Source organism: Gymnogyps californianus, chromosome 4 (assembly GCF_018139145.2).
Source record: "Gymnogyps californianus isolate 813 chromosome 4, ASM1813914v2, whole genome shotgun sequence".
In the NCBI taxonomy this organism is placed as follows: Eukaryota; Metazoa; Chordata; class Aves; order Accipitriformes; family Cathartidae; genus Gymnogyps; species Gymnogyps californianus.
The window spans coordinates 76,843,372-76,864,636 of NC_059474.1; the positions used below are offsets into that span (position 1 = coordinate 76,843,372).

General features: G+C 41.1%; 1 protein-coding gene across 1 annotated transcript in view; it reads right to left on the minus strand.

Moving 5' to 3' along the window:
• Positions 1–21,265, minus strand: part of FAT4 (FAT atypical cadherin 4) — a 151,536-nt gene that overhangs the window by 26,657 nt on the left and 103,614 nt on the right. The window contains 4 exon segments of the mRNA XM_050895269.1: positions 4,385–8,626; positions 8,629–8,733; positions 11,617–11,867; positions 16,177–16,357. Coding sequence (XP_050751226.1) covers positions 4,385–8,626; positions 8,629–8,733; positions 11,617–11,867; positions 16,177–16,357 — 4,779 coding nt within the window.

Here is a 21,265-nt window from a genome sequence, read left to right on the forward strand (position 1 = left end):
GCTGAGATCCAGAGAGTTTCTATCAACTCCTGGTTTTTGGATGGTCCACCAGTGTTCAAACTGCACCTTCTTACTCTTCCCTTTTCATCTAAACCATGTTCCTCCTGTGCTCCTATTTTTTCCTCTCTGTTGTTATTGCCCAGACATGATTGGCAGAAGTGGATCTTTCTAGACTACTGAACAAAGACATATACTCCAGAAATAATGGAAAAAGTTAGGCTGGAGGGACCTTGGAGGTCATGATGTCCAACTCCCATTCAAAGCAAGGCCACCTTCAAAGTTAGATCAGGTTGCTCAGGGCTTTACCCAGCGGGGTTTTTCTCTTGTCTGTCTTTTCTTTGCCATGGGGATTCCTCCACATAAGTTGCTGTGATACCAGTTACATTCTTTTGGACCTGCAACTTCTACTAAACATTGAATTTTTTCTTTTAACACCTTATTCTCTAGCAAGTAGAGCCATCCAAGATGGCAGCAGGTTGTCCTACCACTTTCAGTTATCTCCCTTGCAGCATGCTAATGCTAGCTTTCCCGTACCTTAGTAAAAGAGTGTATTTGTTCAAGTCCACCCTGATGGCCTACCGGTTTCAGGGGTTACAGACACAATAAGGTGTGTACTAAAGATTTAGATTTGGAAAAACAAAACATAGCTTGCAAACCCATTGTTTTTGCCGTTCTGCCTAAGATATTATGCTTATGTTTAGATACTATTTTTTGTGGAGAGAAAAAAAAAAAAGAAACAAAGGAGTTTGAGAGAGGACTGTTTTTCTTGAGTAGAGAATTTACACAAGTACTAGCTATTTTGAAATTCTCTCTTGCACAGATAAAACAAATCATTCAAGGAACCTTACTGGATTGAAGAGGATAAGAAACTCTTTGCCACTATGCATAAAAGCATCCTCACCTGAATACAAGTGCTCAGTTTTACTGCTGTCCAGAAAGATAATGCCAATGATCTTAACCTCACAAAACTACAATAGTTTTGGTTTTCAGAGGTCATTTTCCACAACAGTCTGCTGATTTAAGTTTTACAACATGAATTTAAGAGTAATGTTCTGATAGACCTTTATCCCACCTAAGTAATGTGTCTTGAAAAATTATGATATGTATGTGTTTTCATGGCCTACGCAAGTCAATTTTCAAGAAGCATTTTCACACATTCGGACTACTACGCACTTCTCAGCTGGGGAATAATTTTATTTGGACAGCATAAAGAGTTAGGCTAATCATATCTGTTTGATTAGTGTTTCAGGGTATCAAATCCAGCGAGGGGAAGGAAATATCCTAGCCAATGTTTTGGGAACCAGGGACACTCCAAACCAGAGCCACCCCAGTAACACTCCAGTTCAGGTGAACGTTGCAGTTAGTTGAGTTTATAGATCTCTTCTCAGCTGAAATATTGAAAGATTTGAGGTATTCATTTTTGTGTCAGAAAGATCTTTTTCTGAAGACCATGAAAATTAGGATAACGCTGGATAATTGATAACAGACAGCATTCAGCATGTATCATTCATCACCTCAAGCTGATGATATCACTTGCAGGGGCTTATGCAAAAATCTAACTTCCTGAGAATTTTTTTTTTTTTTTAAACTGAAAAATGTAACAGGAACAGATACCAGCTGAAGCTCTTGGGTTAGATTTCAGCTGATTTGAGAGTTTTAGTTTCTGTGGTTCTCTGTGTCCATCTTTTAAAGCGGTTGTTCTAATATTTTAATCTTGCATTTGAAACAATTTCACAAACCTACATTCCTTCATCTTAATGAGACCTGGAAAACAGGAAATGAAGGGTTCAAAGGAAGGGCAGATAACTACTGTAAATCACAAAGTATATTCCCTCCAGAAAGTGATTAATTTAAAAACAAAACCTGATCATCATTAAGAGATGTAATTATAACAGATTGTTTAAAGCCTAATGATGTTGCTCTGAGGTAATCAGTCTTTATAATCCTATTCAGTGAAAAGAACTACATTAGCTTTGCAGTATGATGAAGTGAAATGCAGCTGACAAAACATAATAAATCAAGGAAAAGTAAGACTCTCAGTTTTCAGGTAGGCCATTATAAAGGTCTACAGCTCATGTGCTCTAATTTACGGTGAACAGAGAGGCTGTCTCAGAAAATACTAATTTCTACTTGTATGCAGTACCATGTAAATATTATTTTTTTACTGAGTATGCAAATTCAATTATGAGACTATTTTCATTCCAAGAGAAGCACCAAAGCTATGTATATAGTAAATTGAATTAGAAATCCACTATTTTTGATCTTTTTTTTTTTTTTTTTTGCTGAGGCACTCAAGGTTTATATTCATAAAGAAACAGTTTCAGGCTTTATTTTTACATTCACTATGGCTATCTTTAATCATATATGAATCTGGATTAAACGCCCAAGCAGCTGTGTTCTCTTTCTGTTGGCAGTATAATGATGACATAATAGTCTCTATGTCAAGCATTCTCAAACAATCTGTATTTTGACATTTGTTTGCAGAACCTATTGAATATTAAATTTGCAGAATTTCAAATATGCTTTTGCAGACATAAAATGTCTAAATATACTGAATATTAATTGTGATCTTATCTAATAAGCTTTGCTGATATTCAACTCCAAAGATATTTTGGTCTTTAATTACATACTTTTGTGCCATTTGTTTTCTGTCCTGATCAATTAATCTCCAGACACTTAAATAATTCTTGATTCTGCAATGGTCAACCGATTTAAAAAGATCTGACTCCCAAATAGAAACGTCTGCCTCAATGGTAGTCTATTTTAAAGTTATTTGTGTTGACAAGGAGTTTAAGAAAGCTCATATCAGATGCCACATTTAATTCACGGCATGAAAGAATTCCAACACTTCAAACTGTAAGAGTCTCTCATCACATTTTCTTAGTTAAAATGTCCTCCTTTTTTCGAGCTTGTCACATATAGATCTTTATTTTCAGCTGACATAAGGGTTGAATATTAAGATATGAGCTTTAATACCAGAAAAAATTAGCTGGATGTTTCTTTAATGTTTCAAATTATAGGCTAGAGGCATATTCTATAGTACCCTGCTAGAGTTAATGAAGTGTTTTGCTTCGTTGCAACAGCAAACATATGCCCATGTAATCTCTGGTGCTAATGACCTAAAGAGTTACAGGGGATAGGTGCCCTAGAATTATTTTGCCATGCTCTTGGCAAAATAATTTGATGTACTAATACAACATGAAATAAAATCCTGGATTGGTAACTTAATTAGAACTGCTTGTCAATTAACAATAATTGCTCCTGACCTGAGGCTCAGTAGTACGTTTGTGAGGTTCACACAAAAGACCACATCAGTGTCCTTTATACCAACAGACCTTTCACACCGAATATGTATCCACTGCTGTAGCTGAGCTTTAAATGAAGTAGTTAAACCTTCATTTTGAAATTGATTAACCTTCTCCTTTGCAATAAAGTGTATCACATCTCCTGTACTAATCTGGTCTAAGGAAAAAAAAAACAAAAAAACGAAAGAACAATCAACCCCCTGATCACTCCACTGGTTACAAATGAGTTTTGGTGGCAGTGGTGGCAAGCCCGAATACCCACACCATAATGAGCACGGCTGTGCGACCTGCGCTGCCCTGGGGCATCTGCGAGACAGAAATATTCCTTAGAAAAGGTAATGAAGGCCTTACCTAATCTTCTCTGGTTAGATTTTTTTATGACGTCTGTAAAAAGTGGCCATAAGCAATGGTTAAAATTGTTCAGACCTTCCTTAAATATCATACTCATGACAGAAGCAAATGTCAGCCTGCTTTTCTAGGGATAAAATGCTGCTATGTTTGAATGTGTAATAAATATTAGAGAAAAATACTCAGAAGAGGTAGGAATGCTGCAGACGCTTCTGTCGTTAATGAAAAAAATAAATGACAAAGGGACAAAATATGGAACAGACATGCTTGACCGTTTTGCCTGAATTCTGTTTTTTCCCATATCCTTCATCTGTTTTCTGTCTTGTATGACTGTAAGCAATTTGGGGCAGAGGCTGATTTTTTTGCTTGGCACACTCCTAGCAGACTTGAAACGCTACCACAATATGCATAACAATAACAAGAACAGAAAAGTCATACTTGAGCATTGGAAATAGTTTCTACATATTTAATAAATTAAAATAGCTCTTGTGAAAATCTTTCTGTTCTAATGCAAATCAGGTAAGTGAGATTTGCCTGAGGACAGAGCTAAAATAAAATAAGACTGTGGGCACCTGGTCTTCTGAGTTTTCGTAACTGCAAATACCTCACTTTGCATGACCTCTTCACCTATTGGGGATGCTCATATTCAGACAATCTTGTGCTAAAAAGGCACGTTTCCACCCTCTTTCCATCTCTTCTGGACTGTAAGATACAGAGAAGTAAAAGCATACCTGTATACCCAGTTTTACAAACGCAGTTGAAGCTTCCCGGGAAGTTCTGGCAGGCGGCACCGTTTTTGCACGGGTTGGAAAGGCACTCGTTGACGTCCCTCTCGCAGGCCATGCCAGTGAAGCCCTCCGGGCAACTGCACGAGAAGCCCCCCACCAAGTTGTGGCAAGTCCCATCATTGTGGCAGGGGGAAGGGAGGCATTCGTCGATGTCCGTCTCGCACAGACTCCCATCGTACCCCGGCATGCACCTGCACACGAAGGGCCGGAGGGGCTCGTTGGCCACGATGATGACGGGGATGCTCTCGTGGCTCTTCAGAGCCGGGCTCACCGCCAACCTCCTCAGGCAGCTCCCTCCGTTCTGGCAGGGGCTCTGCAGGCACCAGTCGTGGTCCACAGCCTCGATCCGCACCCCGCTCTGGCGGAAGAGGACATCTTTGATGCTCTCGAAGAAGGTGGCCACGCCGCTGGGATTCACGTACTGGTTGTTGCCACGTTTGACGGCCGCCATCAGGAAGGTGTGGTTGCTCTCCTCGTACAGCCCGTAGAGCTGGACGGCGGTGCCCAGCCCCGTCAGCTGGGAGCTGGCGATGCGTAAGAAGTGGAGATAGTGATTCGTCAGGAAATCCCGCACGCTGTGGGCGCTCAGGCGGAGGAGGATGCTGTTGTCAATGGTGGCGTTGCTGAAGCCCACGAAGAAAATCCGGACGCTGCTGGTGACGGCACCATGCAACCCGTCGTTGCTGAGGACAGCCAGGTCAAACGTGCCATCCGTGGACCTCGCCTGCGAGTGCAGCTCGCAGGTACCCCCAGGAATGCTGAAGAGGCTGGTGACTCCTGAGGTGAGGGAGCACTGGAAGCTGTCTAGCACGTCTGGATCCTGCGGCTTTACGTTGCCCAAAATTCCACCTGGGAAGAGGTTGCCATAATAGTGAACAAAGATTTCTACCGTTCTGGGCTGAGACGGGTTGTCGTTTTGGTCTATTACCTTGATCTGCACAGTTCCTGTGGAAGACATCTGAGGAACGCCAGAGTCTCTCGTAATCACCGACAGGTAGAAATCGCTGATTTGCTCCCTGTCAATCTCTCTCGTCGTTGTCAGCACACCAGCGGTGCTAAGGCTGAAGTAGCTGGTTGCGGGGCCAGTGCTGAGCAAGTAATACGTAAAGGGACCTTGGTTCGGAGGAAGATCAGGATCTGACGATTGAAGTGTCATCACAAGAGTTCCTGCACGGTTATTCTCCATGACTTCTCCTTGGCTGGTGGACAAGGTAGGGCCGTTGTCATTGATATCTTCCAAAGTTACCAATAAAGAGGCACTTCCTGTAGCAGACGGCGTTCCCGAATCGATGGCCAGCACAGACAGGTTGTACACAGGCAACGTTTCTCGATCCAGCTCTGCAGTGACCGTCACCTGTCCTGTCTGCGGGTTGATGGAAAAGGCGCTGTTGTCATTGCCAGACCCAATGAAATAGGAAAACCTGCTCCAGCTAGGGACAGAATCTGAATCAAAGGCACTCACGAACGTGACATGGGTGCCTGGAGGAACACCCTCGCTGATTCGTATATTGTAGGTTCCTAGGGTAAAAACGGGAGGATCGTTAGCATCCAATACAGTGATATTAACAGTTACTTCATCTATATCTGCACCACGAATGCTCCCCAAATTTTTTGCAAGGACTTTCAAAGAGATTCGTTCTTCTTTTTCTCTGTCGAGAGGTCCTGAAACGTAGATCTGGCCACTTCTCTCATCTATCTGGAAGCCTTTCTTTCTGCTGTTGCCAAAGATAAGGTAGTGGACTTCTCCGTCAGTTCCCATATCACGATCACTTGCAAAAACTTCACCTACAACAGTACCTTTGGAGGCTGCCTCAGAAACCTCAAAATAATAAAGCTTGGACACAAAACGGGGCACATACTCATTTGTCCCTTCTAACTGGATGTTGACACTAGCAAAGCTGCACCTCTCTTCATCTGGAACATTAAAAGCCTTTACCGTTAAATGGTAACTTTGCTTTGTTTCATAATCTAAAAATCCCTGGGTGGTGATCGTTCCTGTATTGGGGTCAATGACAAAGAGGTCACTATCTGAGGACTGAATAGCATACGCAATCACAGCGTTAGGTCCAGAGTCAGCATCAGTGGCATTTAAACGAATGACAGTTGTCCCACTGGGGGCATTTTCTAACACGTTGGGAAAGTAGTCCTCAGGGCTGAATGCTGGAGAATTGTCATTCACATCAATGACATTAACAGTGACACTGCAGTAGCCTGTTCTGGACACCCATCCTCCATCTATGGCAGTAACAACTAGCTCATGTTTTTGGCGCAACTCAAAATCAAGTGGTTTTGCGAGCATCAGTGTACCGGTAGTTGTATTAATAGCAAAGACGCCAGCCTCATTTCCAGAAGAAATATTATACTTGATTAATCCGTTCATAGCGGCATCTCTGTCTCGGGCTGAAACCGTCCTGACCACTGTTCCAACAGAGTGACTCTCCGGGATAGTAACGCTCATACGGCTTTGAGAAAACTCCGGTGTATGGTAATTTTCCTCTGTTACTACTATTTCAACAGCTACCTCAGATGAGAGTGGAGGATTACCTTTATCCTTTGCTTTCACTTTAAACAGAAAGTTTTTGTTCAAATCAGCCATTAGTGAAGATGACACAGAAATCCAGCCTGTACTCCTGTCCAGTCTGAATTTATTAGTTTTGCTTTCATCAGAGATAAAGTACTCCACTTCAGAATTCAAGCCAAAGTCTTTGTCATCCACTGCAGTAACTTTAATTAAGTTTGTGCCAACCCTCACGTTCTTTGTAACAGGAGTAAAATATTTATGAGTGAGGAACAGCGGTGCGTTGTCGTTGCTGTCTACTATGTTAATGGTGACGGTTGTCTCACTCATTAACGGAGGACTGCCTCGGTCTGAAGAAGTAACGATGAAGCTGTGCCTATTAATGTTGACATTGCTCGAACCGCTGGAGTTTTGGTACCTTAAATACTGCTTGTTGAAAATTTCCCCCGTGGTTGCATTAATTCGGAAGAACTCGGACTGGGATTTTATGAAGTAGAAGACTTGGCCGTTCGACCCTTCATCAGGATCGGTGGCTGAAACCTGGGTGACCTTCAACCCAATCCCAGGAAGCTCGGGACACTCCAGGTAATAGGACGGCTTTGTAAATCGTGGGGCGTTGTCATTGACATCCATGACAAATATGGTGACATCCGTGCTCACCGTCCACCCAGAGTCATGCGCGGAGACCCTGATTCTGTAGCGGTCTGTGTCCTCCCTGTTTAGTGGTCTGCTGATGGTGATGTCCCCAGTGCTGGGATTTATGGTAAACGGGAGACTTGTATCCCTTATAGAGTACCTGCTGATCGCGTTCACCCCAATGTCTTCATCTGACGTCGTGACTCGGGTTACCGTAAAACCCAGAGGTGCATTTTCAGGCACGGAAGCACTGAATATCTGGGAAAACCTTGGAGCATTGTCATTTTCATCTAAAATATTAATGATAACTTTGACGGTCGTGCTCTGGAGCGGGGTGCCTTTATCTGAAGCTTTTATGGTTAGCGTGTATCGAGACGATTTCTCCCTGTCCAAAGGCCTGACACTTCTGATCTCACCAGTGGCTCGATTGATACTGAAACTATTTTCTGTATTGCCCTCAATTATTTCATAATTTAGCTGTCCGTTTAGACCACTGTCCCTGTCGACAGCAGCCACTGTCAGTATCTTCCGCGGGGACAGGTTCTCCACTATTTCTGCAATGAAGGGATCTTGCTCAAACTCCGGCGCGTTATCATTGACGTCTATCACCGTTACTTCCAGTTTCTTATACGAGGAAAAGGGAGGAAAGCCCGTATCTCTGGCCTCGATCCAAACCACGTATTTCTGTATGGCTTCGAAATCTAAAGCCCGCCCGACAGAAAGCTGTCCTGTCACCTGGTCGACCAGGAAGGTGCTGCCCAGGTTACCGCTGGCGATGTAGTAAGACAAGGAGCCTCCTCTGGCTGAAGATCCAGAGACGGTGGTGACAAGCGTACCGACCGCTTGGTTTTCAGGAAACGTGAAGGTCTCCTGATCCGCCTGAACGCGAGGAAATTCTGCTCTGTTCACAAACCTCACAGTGACAGTTGTAGAGTCTGTCTTGGGGTACCGGCCGCCGTCCTTCACGTGAACAGAAATGGTGACTTCGGACTCTCCCACCAGTGGGTTTGCAGCCAGGATCGCCCCCCTGCTGGATCGATGTGGAATTTCTCGGAGTTTTTCCCCATGAGAGAATAATGGAGCTCGGCATTGGAGCCGGCATCCGCATCAGTGACGGTCACAGCAAACACGAACGAGCCTGAAACGGAGAAGAAAGTTAGGGCAGTTCCTTAATGATTTCCCTGATTTCCCCAGTTCCTTAATGATTTCCCTGATTTCCCCAGTTCCTTAATGATTTCCCTGATTGTGGGAAACGTGATGCCAGCTTTTCACTCGGAAGCATGTCCTGGGGCAGTATGCTCTTCCTTACACTGCTCTGAAAATGAACTGCTTTTTTCACAAGATGATAAGTTCAACAAGGGGCAGGTGAGTTTGTGAGCCCGCAAGACATGCACGCAGCCAAAAAATGTGGGTTTGAAAAGTACGTCACTGCATTCAGAGAAATCCATGTACAGATGTCAGTGGTTGCGCATACAACTGCACTGGAAAACGGACCTGCAACTTTCTGGAAGTCTAGCAGCCCATTTCTAGAATATTCACATTATGAAAGCCAGAAATCTAATAAGATCGAATATTATTTTGATTTTTTTTTTTTTTAAACTACTCATAGTTTATTTATCCACATAAAAAAAAGACCTGGAATGCAACGACTATTAAGGTTACGTAAGTGAACAAGCAGCACCCATGGACATTTACCCTACGCATCCACCTTCCCTTGCAGCCCCTTTTCTTCCTGTTCCCCAGACGCCGCTCCTTTGTCCCCAATAGCCGCTTGCTTCTGATTTTGTAAGAGTATTCTGAGGATGGTAACTAGCAGGACTGCATTTTTAAAAGCATGCTGGTCCTCTGAGACGGGTAAAATCACATAGAAATACAAAACTATTGCACACTAGTGCAATCACATGAATATATTATGTTTCAGGTCTTTTGAATTTGTGCTTCACAATGAGCTCGACTATATGGGCACCATTTGCATTAACCTCTGTATTTGGCTATCTGCAAGGAGAATCCAGGGTGTTCTTTTGCACTGGAATATACAGATCTAATGCACGGCACGTCTTTCAAATTTGACACTGTCCAACCAATTTGCAGAACACTCTGTTGATGTTTTACTGGTACTGAAATTTAGAAAATATCCACTCCTGTATAAAAATCATGTTGTTTTCAAACTCTTAAGGCAAAATCATTTACAGCCAGGAATGACTTTGACAGCGTCCCCTTAAAACTATACTTCATGTCACCATTTGTCATGTGCAATGGTTTGTACTCCAGGGGAAGGAATATTTAGACAAGAACAGTATTCAAACCCTTGTGAGAAATGGGACAGGAAAAAATTAAGATTTTTACTTCGGTTAAGCAAATTATATTATTAATTATTATTATTACTTGTTCCCTCTTTTAAACTTGATTAGAAGATAATAAGGAAATTAAGCTTTTTCTTTCAAAATGCAGATTAGATACTCTGTGATTGGAATAAAAGCAAGAGTCTTGATCTAGCTATGAGGGTTTGTTCTTTCTTTTGGAAAAGCTATTTCAGATGCTACATTGGACTGCAATAAAGTTGTTGGGTTTTTTTTTTTAATGGATGCCATGCCTGCTAGTAACATCATCGTCAACAGCCTTTCAAAATAATGTGAAAAGATATTAACATTTCCTTTTAAATGAAAGTGAACTATCAACTGAGGAAGTTGCAGATAAAAAAGTGCACGCATCCCTAGGTTTTTGCTAAGTTAAAAACAGAGTAAGCATAGCTTAGGCTTTCTATATGTTTCTAGTTATAATGCGTTGCACACAAAAAGCATCCAAAAAGATATTGCCAGAAAACATCAGTTAAATCTATGTGTACTCCTCATTAAACGCATTTAAAGAAACACCCCAAAAAGAACCACACAAAGGCACTGTGCCCTAGTCAGAATACACAAAGATTCACCCATGCAGTAATAAAATAATTTCTTAATGCTGTTCTGGAAACAGGGAAGAAATGTAAATAAATTCATTCTCCCATAAAAAGGAGAAGTATTTGCAATTGTTTAAAATTTAAAGAGAAAACCCAAGACATGGAAATAAGACCTTCTTTTTATTCTTTTAAAGGAAAATTTGTTCTGTAAACCATTTGTCTTGGAATCCTCTCTGTAGGCACCACACATGAATGCATGCGTATGCATGTAAAAGACACAGCAGCACCGACTTCCACAGCCAACCACTTTGAGTGCAGTTTGGTGAATCTGTGGTAATACAGCAATCTTATTATAAAATCCTTTTACTGTTTTGAGATAGTAGAGGTCCTGGTATTAGTCCATTTTAAATCTTAGAAAAAAATCTCAAAATAGCAGAATCTTTCAGTAAATTCTCTCCATCCTTGTGCAAATACACACAATTCTGCAAATAGAAAATATTAGTATCTTGGACTTAGCCATTTCTAATGTATTTATTTATCAGGCTTGTTTAAACATAAACTGAATCAGAAATTAATTCCTGCATTGAGTGAAGTCACTTTAATTTGGGTGTAGGTTCCACAAAAGGAAGGTTGCTGCTTGGCTTTACTTTTATTTTACTTCACCACTTGGCTCAAGGAAAGGCAACATAATTAACATCTGATATAAATACGGCCTTTTTGGAAGAGGTTGACAAAATCCACTTTAAGAATTGCTCAGGGTGGAAAAAGAACATCTACATGCAGGAGGAGACTTTCAGAGGAAAAAAGAGGCCACTGCCTTCCTAGCCCTGGCAAAATAATATAATTACTTGTTTGAGTGGGTGCTCATTTACACTATGTCTTCTTTACATAACTGCAGGAAAATAATTGAATTTGGATGGAAGGAACAAACTAAAAAAATTGCTAAATTGCAGGTGATATATTGAGCCTTGCCATTATTCATTCCCACGCAACATGAAGACAACAAAACCTGGAAAATAGCTGCAGAGGACCATCTCAGAAACATTTCTTGTGGCACAGCTTTGCATTTCATTAAGATGTTTATGCAATCTGAAGTATCCCAAGCACTGCCACTGATCAGGTTACCTGAAGCGGCAGGCGATGGGACGTGGGTGACGTAGGGATGGTGTTGGAATTTGGGTGGGTTGTCGTTCACATCGGCGACGGAGACGAGCACGCTGGTGGAACTGGAGAGAGCCCTAGGGAAGCCCCCGTCGCTCGCCACCACCACCAAAGTGTAGTTCTCCCTCGCCTCTCGATCAAGGAGAGCACTGGTGATGATTTGTCCTGTTGATGGGTTGATTGTGAATTGCGAATTGCCACCAGTAAGCCTATAGCTGTTTGAAACAAAAAACAAGGAAGAAAAATTCGATTGGTATTTCCTAAGAAAGATAGTAACAATTTTCTATACTCTTCAGACCACCATGCTGATGGGTATCAACACACGGATTGTCTTCTGACTGTCCATCTGTCTTCACTTTTGTTCTCTTCCGTATTTCGAGACCCATCATAAATGACTTTTCTGGGGATTTCCAAGCGTAGTTGCTTAACACAGATACATTTCTAATAAATGAGGAGCAGACTTAGCCTTTGTACATTTGGAGATACAGTCAGACATACTCTCAAAATTGCCTACTGGAGGCATCCTCTAGTACCGATTTCCCTAGGCTAATGCATTAAGTGTTATTCCAAAAGGCTGACATACCCCTTAACTGAATCTGCAGAATATAATTAGAAAAAATACTATTTTCTGAAATAAAAGGATGACAATTTTACAAAATAATATGAGGATTTATAATTCATATTGTTTCCTGATACTGAGCTAAGTTTTGCTATTCAAGATTTCAATGCTAATTCATAGTCATTCATAGCAAATTAGTAATCACAGAGCTACATTAATAGAGACTAATTGCGACCAGAATTTGACCCTTGATTGGTGTATATGTATGTGCACACATCCGTGTCTGTGTGCAAAAGTGTGATTTGATAAGAACTGACTGTGTGCTTACTGCAGTGCGTCGTACGGGCTACCTCTGGCTTACGAGCACAGTGAATTTGTCCTTTCTCTTTGAATGCTTACCCAGCTTGTGTTCGTACAGAATGAATCTCAGAGATATGTGGAGCACCAGGCTGTATTTTTAAAGGTAATTGGTTAATATTACATTTTTTATTAATTCAGATAATGGGTTTTCTACAAAACAAAGGAAACAAAAACTGGCTAAAATGAACAATCCCCATATTCAATATTGTAACCCTGACAAAAACCAACACAGCTGTGATTCTTCATTTCCTAGAAGCAATTCTAGCATTGCTTCTTCAGAGAAGCCTGGTACAGCACAGTAGCGGCTTTTTTGAGGTATATGATTCTATAAAAGATTCAGAAGAAAATGGCTTTCATGAAAGAGAGTAACATTCCTATCTTCACCTTTTTAAAATTAGAACAGGTTATGACAGAAATAATAACACAGGCCAGAAGCTTTACCTAGAGGATTGATAACCAGCCTGTGTAATAAGCTGTGGCAACTTCTCCTGTTCAGTCATTAATCTCTACAGAATGCCATGAGCATTCTTTAATTGCTTAATTATGATATAATATGATGGCCGTATGTAATTATTCTCCAGCCATAGCAATGTGCATCTAGGGTGGAAAGAACATGCACAAAGCCTAAAGCACCACTTAAATCTCCCTAAATACCAGCAGCACAGGCAAATTTCATCTGTGATCTGCAATGGTTTAACCCTGTGTGAGGTGTTGCAGAAGACAGAGACTTTCTCTCCTGTATTTCCACATATACAGAATGGCTCAAGCTTTAGCATTGAAAAGATGCTATGAAAACCTTTTTTAAAAAAAAAAAAAAGAGAATAAAGACAAATTACATTTGCCATAGGATATTCTGAGTTATATCTGAGTACAACTGCATACAAACCAACTGGACAATGTAAGTGTGTCTCAGCATAGTTACAAAAAAATTCCAAACCCAAGCCAAAAAAAACCACCCAAAACTTTAATGGTGACAACTGGCATAAAAGGAATTTGACTGAAGTGCTTAAAATCTGGCCTTTCAACTAGTCTGTGCTGACCCCTCTTATCTATACTATCTTTAACAAGACTACTCAAGTGTGCATTGCCATTAACAACCTCATCAGCCTCCTTTAATGACTTCACAGGTTATCATCAGAAATAAGAGAAAAAGAGTTGGCATGTATGGACATGTAACAGTTTTGCAGAAGATTATCTACTTCTTTCATACCTCAGTCCATTTTTTGACTTTACATGAAAATTTTAGCAGAGGATTTTATATACCATCTTTGGAAACCAAAGATTTGATTTTGAAACAGGCTCTAACAAGACTGAAAAGGAGTTCTGAGTGCTCAACACCTCTGACAAGACCACCTTACATGTTCTGGTCCCTCTGGCTTTTGCCAGTTTTGTAATACCAGTCATATTTTAAGATCTGCATTACTCTAAATGCTGAATCTGGACAAATTCTGTCCAAGAAAAACAAAGTATGTTCCTGAGTCTAAGAAGTGTAAAACAAAACCCCAAAACAATTTTTAAATAGCTACTTATGAAGGAAGAAAAATATTTTTATCAACTAGTCTACTATAAGGAACTGAGTGAATGACAAAGACTAATGGCAGAGATATTAAAGCAATTCAATCACACTAAAGAAATCTGAGAGCACCCTGATAATTTCTGATTATGGGATGCAATCATTACAATCATTCATGCTTTGTATGGAATTCTTTTTTCTAAAGGAGCTTGCCAGAAATAGTTTCTTAGAGTAGGAGTGAATAGAATTAAAAGCTTCATTGTTTCACAATTTAATAAATGGTAATTTTGGATGCTTTTCAAATATTTAAAGATGCCAAAACATCAAGTTTCTATTTTTGGCTTGTAGCTAGTTGGAAAGAAAATATTACAGTGTTTCATACACACTTGCTTTGCCATAACATAGCTCTGATTTACTTTACTTCCTTTTTTAAAGAGTGACAGCCACAGTGATATTCCTATGCACTTTGAAGAATGAATTGAGGTGAACTAACAAAAGTAAATAAAGAAGCTACTTTTCTATTGTGTTTTGTAAGTTTGGAAACAGAGATACAGGTTTTTGCAGTCACAGTAGTTAAATGTGATGAGATTACCAGCGTGTCCTTCCGATTAATAACTAATACAAATCTGCTTTGTATTCCATTTGCAGTACCTCAGTCCTCAGTGGATAATCTTCAGCTTGTCACTGCCACTCAGCATCTTCATTACTTTTGTCTGTGAAACTGGGAATGGCCAGTGTTCAGCCCAGTGCCCAGCTAAGTTACATCAACTGAGCTCTGCAAACCATTTAGCATCTAAAGCTAAAATGCCAAATTCTAACTTTTTACTGGTTTTCTGAATAGGATAAACTTTATGCCTTGCCTTATGTAATGTAACGTCTAAACTAAGGACATTAACTGACCATAAATTTACCCAAGGAACGTGTTGGCTTTCAGTGAAAATTGCTTCCTACATGAAAAGACGTGAATGCAGCGGCAAAGTGGGTAGTGGTTTCTGTTTGACCGTTCAGTGGTCTGCAGTGTTTCCTGTAACACGTGTATTAGCATGTTGGGTGACATGGTACCTCCTCGGCTACTTTATTATAAATGCATCCAAGTCTGCATAAGCAGTCATCTCAGCTACAGTTAGGTTTGAAAAGCCATTTAAGGTTCAAAATAAGGTACTGAAGCCTTCCCCAAACATATGTATGCTATCACAAGATTAACACTATCCACTAGTTTGGACATCTTTATCTTAACTAGCCTAGCTTAAAATTTAAAGTTTAAAGATGACTAGAGCTGCAAAATACATTCTGTACTTTTTTAGGGTGAGTGGTTTCATTTGAATATAAATGAAAAAAAAAAAATTATTATTTAACTCTGCCCCAAAGTCAGCTTTTGTAGCAAATTCATTAACGATGTTTGAAAAGTACATCTTCCTCTTCCCCACCAATCCCTTCCTGAAAGCTCCTTTGATTAATATTAAGAAGTCTGTCAGCCTCCAAGAACAATAGTTTCTAGCCTCTTCAGGAATACATTTTAAAAGATTTGTATTATATCTATTAACTATATCCTTCATTATAAGGCCTCGACTCTAAAAGCTGTGCTAAATAGAAGGCGAAAGCCTGTCCAAAGGCTACGCAAGCTGATGGCAGTCAGTAATGATGATCATTCACAGCCTATATTGTATTCCCTTATGCAGAGAACGTGTATATGAAGACTGCAAGCTGAAGTGCTTAATCCATTTACGATATTATTTGGAGTTTCAGGGTTTCTTTTTTTATTTTTTTAATTGGTCTACCTCTACACTTATTGAGAAATATAAATCTAGCCTATTAACAGTTACACTCAGGTGCAAGTTAAACTCATTTGCTTTTCACTTAGTAAAAAACTAAAATAACACTGTGACTCTACTTGTCCTTAATATAATTCTAAAAGCCTATAAACAACAAAAAGCAGCCAGATTTGCCGAAATAATTTAGTTACACATACACAGCTGTCCTTTTGTATCTTACAGCTTTATGGCACGTTGGTGATGGACACTGGGGGAAAAAAAAAAAAATCTTCAGGCGAGGTATGAGGCAGTATTACATACAGCACCAGTAAATGACCTACCTAATAACAGCATTTGTAGAAGCATCAGCATCTGAGGAGTTTACAAGCAAAATATCTGTCCCCGTAGGAGCATCCTCCGGAACAGTGGCAGAATACACGTTAAAGGCAAATGTGGGGACATTGTCATTGACATCATCCACTGTGACAGCAATGGTTCCAGTGCCAGTGAGGGCAGGAGATCCTGCGGGAAAGCGGGATAACAAAATGCTAGAGGTTACAAATACCACCATGCTAATCTGAGGTCTGCCATCCCCAATTTAAAGCCTAGCGCTTGAGCGTGTCACAGTTCACAGAGCAAGAAAGCCAATTCAACATACAGGACAGGGTCAGATTTGTTTCAAAGGCATCTCGACATAAAGTACAAGTTGTGGAAGGAAAAAAAAAAAAACCAAAACACAAAGAAGTTGTTATTTTTCTTGCTCCATCTAATTCCAGAAATATCTTGTAATACAAGCTCAGTGGAAAAAGATGGTCTTGGAACCACTCAGCAGCCTTCCTGTAACAATTATGACCAATTTGAACATGTGGTTGACTTTCCTATTTCTCTAAGAGAAGATGTTCAAAGGTGGCACACTGACAGCCGTGATGACTCCAGCCCTCAATTTATTTATCCGCAGAACAAATAGAGTGGAAACAGTGGCAAACCCCAGCTTTCCACGTGGCTTTTCCACTGCCGGTCGCACCCCTGACCTGGGGAGACCTTCTCTGAGTGGGTGAGAAGGCTGCACAGTCTCCAGCCCTGTTCAGACTCGATTTCTCCATAGAAGCAACCATCTATAGCAGCAGATAATGCTCACTCGGATGGGATATTGGCTTGCGGGAAATCGGACTGAACTTATTTAACCTACGGCTTTCATCGTCCTTGTTATTCTAATACTTAACTCTGATGAGCAGAAACGAGTGAGAAACAGCATGTTTATTCATGTGCAATCTCTCAGTACTTATTCTCTTAAGCTTTTCCTTTGTCAAATCCAAAAAAAGACAATGAAGGGTTTTACAAGTTCATGTTAGTTTTGCCAGTCTATTACACTTATTTTCAGCCAAGAATCAGCAAGACATCTTCTGCTAACTGAATTCTTCACTGAGGGTCCCTGAAAAAAATGGGATCATTCCTTTCTTTGAATACATATAAAAAGAGGAAGGAGAGAGCGATAGCAGAGCATAAAACACATGAGTTATGGCCCTTTTACTCAAAAGACAGATGATGACCATGCCTGTTTTACCCAAGATTGCGTCGCTTTCCCCTTCAATCTCAAACAGATACAGCAATTCAGCATTTGCTGGACTGGGAAAAAAAGTGATGATAATGAAATGCTTTGGGCCAGAGACTGGTTTGAGTCCTTGCTGCAATGCAAGCGTATTACACAGAGCTGTCATATGATGAAACACAGGCAGCCCCCGTGTGATCGCCCTAGTCCTTCCAACCCAGCAGATGATCGGGTCGCTGCTACTGGAGATTATTGCTGGACCTCAACCTCAGGGCTGGGAAGGAGGCAGGCTCTGCTCTTGGGTCTCATGTGGTCCTGGCCAGGGCTCCAGACACCAAGCTCTTGCATAAAAGAAGAAATAATGCCCCATTTTCCCACATTTTAACCCTTGCAGGTTGAAGAAGTACCACGCTGCATCGTGGGAAGAAGCTGGGAGCAGCTTCTGCACGGGAAGGAGGTTTTTCACTGCAAAATACTTCAAAGTAACTTGGCTTAGTGCACAAACGGACTGAACAAAAGAGCTTCCAATTGAAAGGCGCTATAAATCTCGGAAAGCTGACTCTGAAGCCTGCTGATCGGACGGGACGGATCACGCCGCCGAGGAAAGAACGTGCAAGCCAAAGAGTATAGGTTTCACGCCACGGCCGCGCACAATGGAGGCCTTTCTCTGCTCTAGTCTGAGTCTGAGGTAATTCATTTTGCCAATTAGTATAGTTTCAGCCAGGAAGGTTACATTAAGGCAATAAGTCTGACTCATTTTTTACCCTTCCCCCCCACCCCGATTTTGTCATTTAGCCAAACACATATAGATAGAAAAGACTGCAAAAGCATTCTTGATTGCTGAAATATTGCCTGTGGAGTGTTTATTATTACTGCATTAAACGAAACAGAGTCCTCAGCGGTGTTTGCTGCATGTGTCATCAAGCTCTGGCCTTCAAAACACATTTAATTGACATTCATCTCGCAGCTAATGAAATGAAAAGTTTAAAGTTGTTAAGTTTCACAGGTGATTAAACAATTTATACATAATTCAGAAATTAATCTTGGGTAAGGCACATTCAAAGAGCATCAGTAACACAATTCAGTCCGGAAAAGAAAGCTAACTCACAGCTAAAGCCTGAAACTCATTGTTTTAAATGTATTTGCTAACACAAAGAGCCGACGCCGGAAAATTCACGCTGTCGGTTTATTCACAAAAATGAACTGCAGTGGCAGTGCCTTTAGAGGTAACCCAACGCTGGGGCGATGGGACTAGCTCCAGCACAGCTCTGCAGGCTGGCCCTGTCCCGGCTGGGAGCGCCGAGCTCGGGCTCGGTGCCATGCTAGCTACGCTCACAGGACTGGTGAAGAGAGGAGACTGGGAAGAACGTGTTCACGTCTGCTGGCAAAGTACGGCGTGGACATACGCTAACAGCAAAACGCTGCAATGGGTTTGTTCTTTCTCCTGCATGGCTGTTAAATCTTTGGTCACATAATGGAAATGGTCAAAAGGGATGCCAGATGTAATAGCTGCCTATGGGCTATGGATATTCTCCTGCTCAGGATTACACCGATAGCAGCAGCTTTTGACTCAGCCATTTGATTTCAACCAGCCCCAGCCCCCTTTCCTCTCTGAGGAATCTGAATTTGCAGGGTACCAAACAAACGCTCCAAGGGTCAAATCCCAGCCCTCGCCTCAGCCCCCTATATATTCCATGCCGTTATTCTCCGATTCTACTTCCCCACTGGATGTGTTTACAAGGCACTGTACAGCGCAGTATGGACATATTTATATTAGCCTCAGAGAAGTGAATATACCAGCCAAGGTTGAGTACCATACTAATGAAATTAGCTAGGGTAATGTAAGTAACCCAGACCTCATTCAGTGCTAGCTTGTGGCTGCGTTGTGCTCGCAGAAACATCCCAGAAGTCCAATATTAATGCAGCTGTTTGTAACATCCCAAGTCACTGCTCTTCAGTTCAAACCCCAAAATCTTTCTCATTTTACTTAGATGGAAAAACTCACGTATTTACATTGGTTTCCTGTCTATGTAGATATCCAAATATGGTTTTTTTCCTCTAACTAAAACATCACGTCCACAAACTTACTCCTCTATTCTATTACACTGAAAGATAAAGTTGCAGTTTCACAGAAAGTCCTCCAAGCTTTTACTCACTTGAAATTAAATTACTAGCTCACATTTCTGCAGTTACTGAGAAATGTAAGAAGAGGAAATTACAAATGAAGTAATTTTCTATGGAAAAGAAATAGCTCGGGGCCAAATTCTACCGTCCTCAGTGAACTTTCAGTGAAAGTTGTGCTTGCATAAGGACCACAGAATTTGGCCCCTGGTAATAAGTAGGTTTCATAAAATGTACATGTCATATTTGTGGTGAGAGAAGTAGTTTCCATGGTCAGGCTCAGTTCCCAGATTTCTTAGTTTTGCTTCGATAGCAAATCTTCCCCAAGTCCGTTATTCCTATTATGCTAGAGCATCATCCCTTTTTTCTTCAAACTGCACTTAATATTTTGCATAAGTGTAGTAAATTTTGTGTAAATTCTGCAATATTAGCCGAACACTCAAGATGCCCCCAAACTGTTTTTAATAAACCAGACGCATTACAACCTATATAAAGTTGCTGTACGCAGCCACACAAGCCTCTGAGTACTCCTACAAACAGCCCTGAGGGCTACAGCCACAAACATACACTTTTCCTTAGTGAACTTGCACTAAAATTTCTATCAATTTTTCATAATAGTCTGAACTATTTTTCAGCAGAAGCAGCAGCTATTTCTTTGTCAGACACCTCTCATTTAGAGCATTTCTCTAGTGCTATACTACTACTCATTTTTTTTCAAATCCCAAAATACCATGTCTCACAGAGGCTTAGGATATCCATGTTGAAAAAAAGTTTTCTGGAAAGGCGGAGGAATGAAAGAACCATCAAATGATTAATAACCGGAGAACATAAAGTTAACTATGCGAACTAAATAGGAGAGATCGGATTGACTGTTCAGTGAATATCAAATCTTTAAAATTTAAAAGACGATGACATTAATATATTATTATTATTTTGAATTTCCCATCTCTGTGTGCTGTGGTCTGTTTCTATGAACCGAACAGTTTATTTTCTAGGTGACAGCTGTACATATACATTAAGCAGACAGTCCCAGAAATGTCCACACGTCATTGTTGAAATAAAGATTAACCTGGGATAGTGTCAAAATAGTAACACTGAGTTCAGGAAGAAAATTGCTTCCCACGGATGCTCTTCCAAAAATTTAAGCTTTTTGCTTACATCTGCAAGTAAACATGTGTCTGGGGACGAAGAGAAGGAGCAGACCTTGGGAGCCTGCTCCTAGGAGGCCCACGGTGGAAGGACGAGTTACAGGGGGAGGTTACAAGAGGCCACCTCAGGCTTGGCTAGCGCTGGGCTGTGGCTCCCCTCTCCACATCGGACATTTGAGGAGGTGACGTGAAGAAACAGCGGTGGGGGACCTCAGGATGGGTGGGTGGCAGCACGAGGGCAGGACCTCTCTTCTTCCAGCAAGGCGGGACTGGCAAAGACCTACAAGCTGGTCTTCCGCCCCATTCACCAACGTTTGTTTGCGGCTGATTGCCACAAAAATATGATGATATTGGAAATGTGTCAGCTTAGAAGTTATACTGAGCCCTCTCGACCTTTTGCTCACCCCATCCAGGAGAAGGGGGACGAAAAAATATTGGCTATGTGCACCAATGCAAGCAGAAGAAATGAAACTAAATGCAGGAACGTGACAGTGGGGAGAAATATCGTTTAACCTGACAATTTCTACTTCCCAAATGCAGGATAACCAGCAGAGAGGACAATACGCGTTTCTGGGTGAACTCATCATAAGTCACTCATTCCCCTAATCTGTG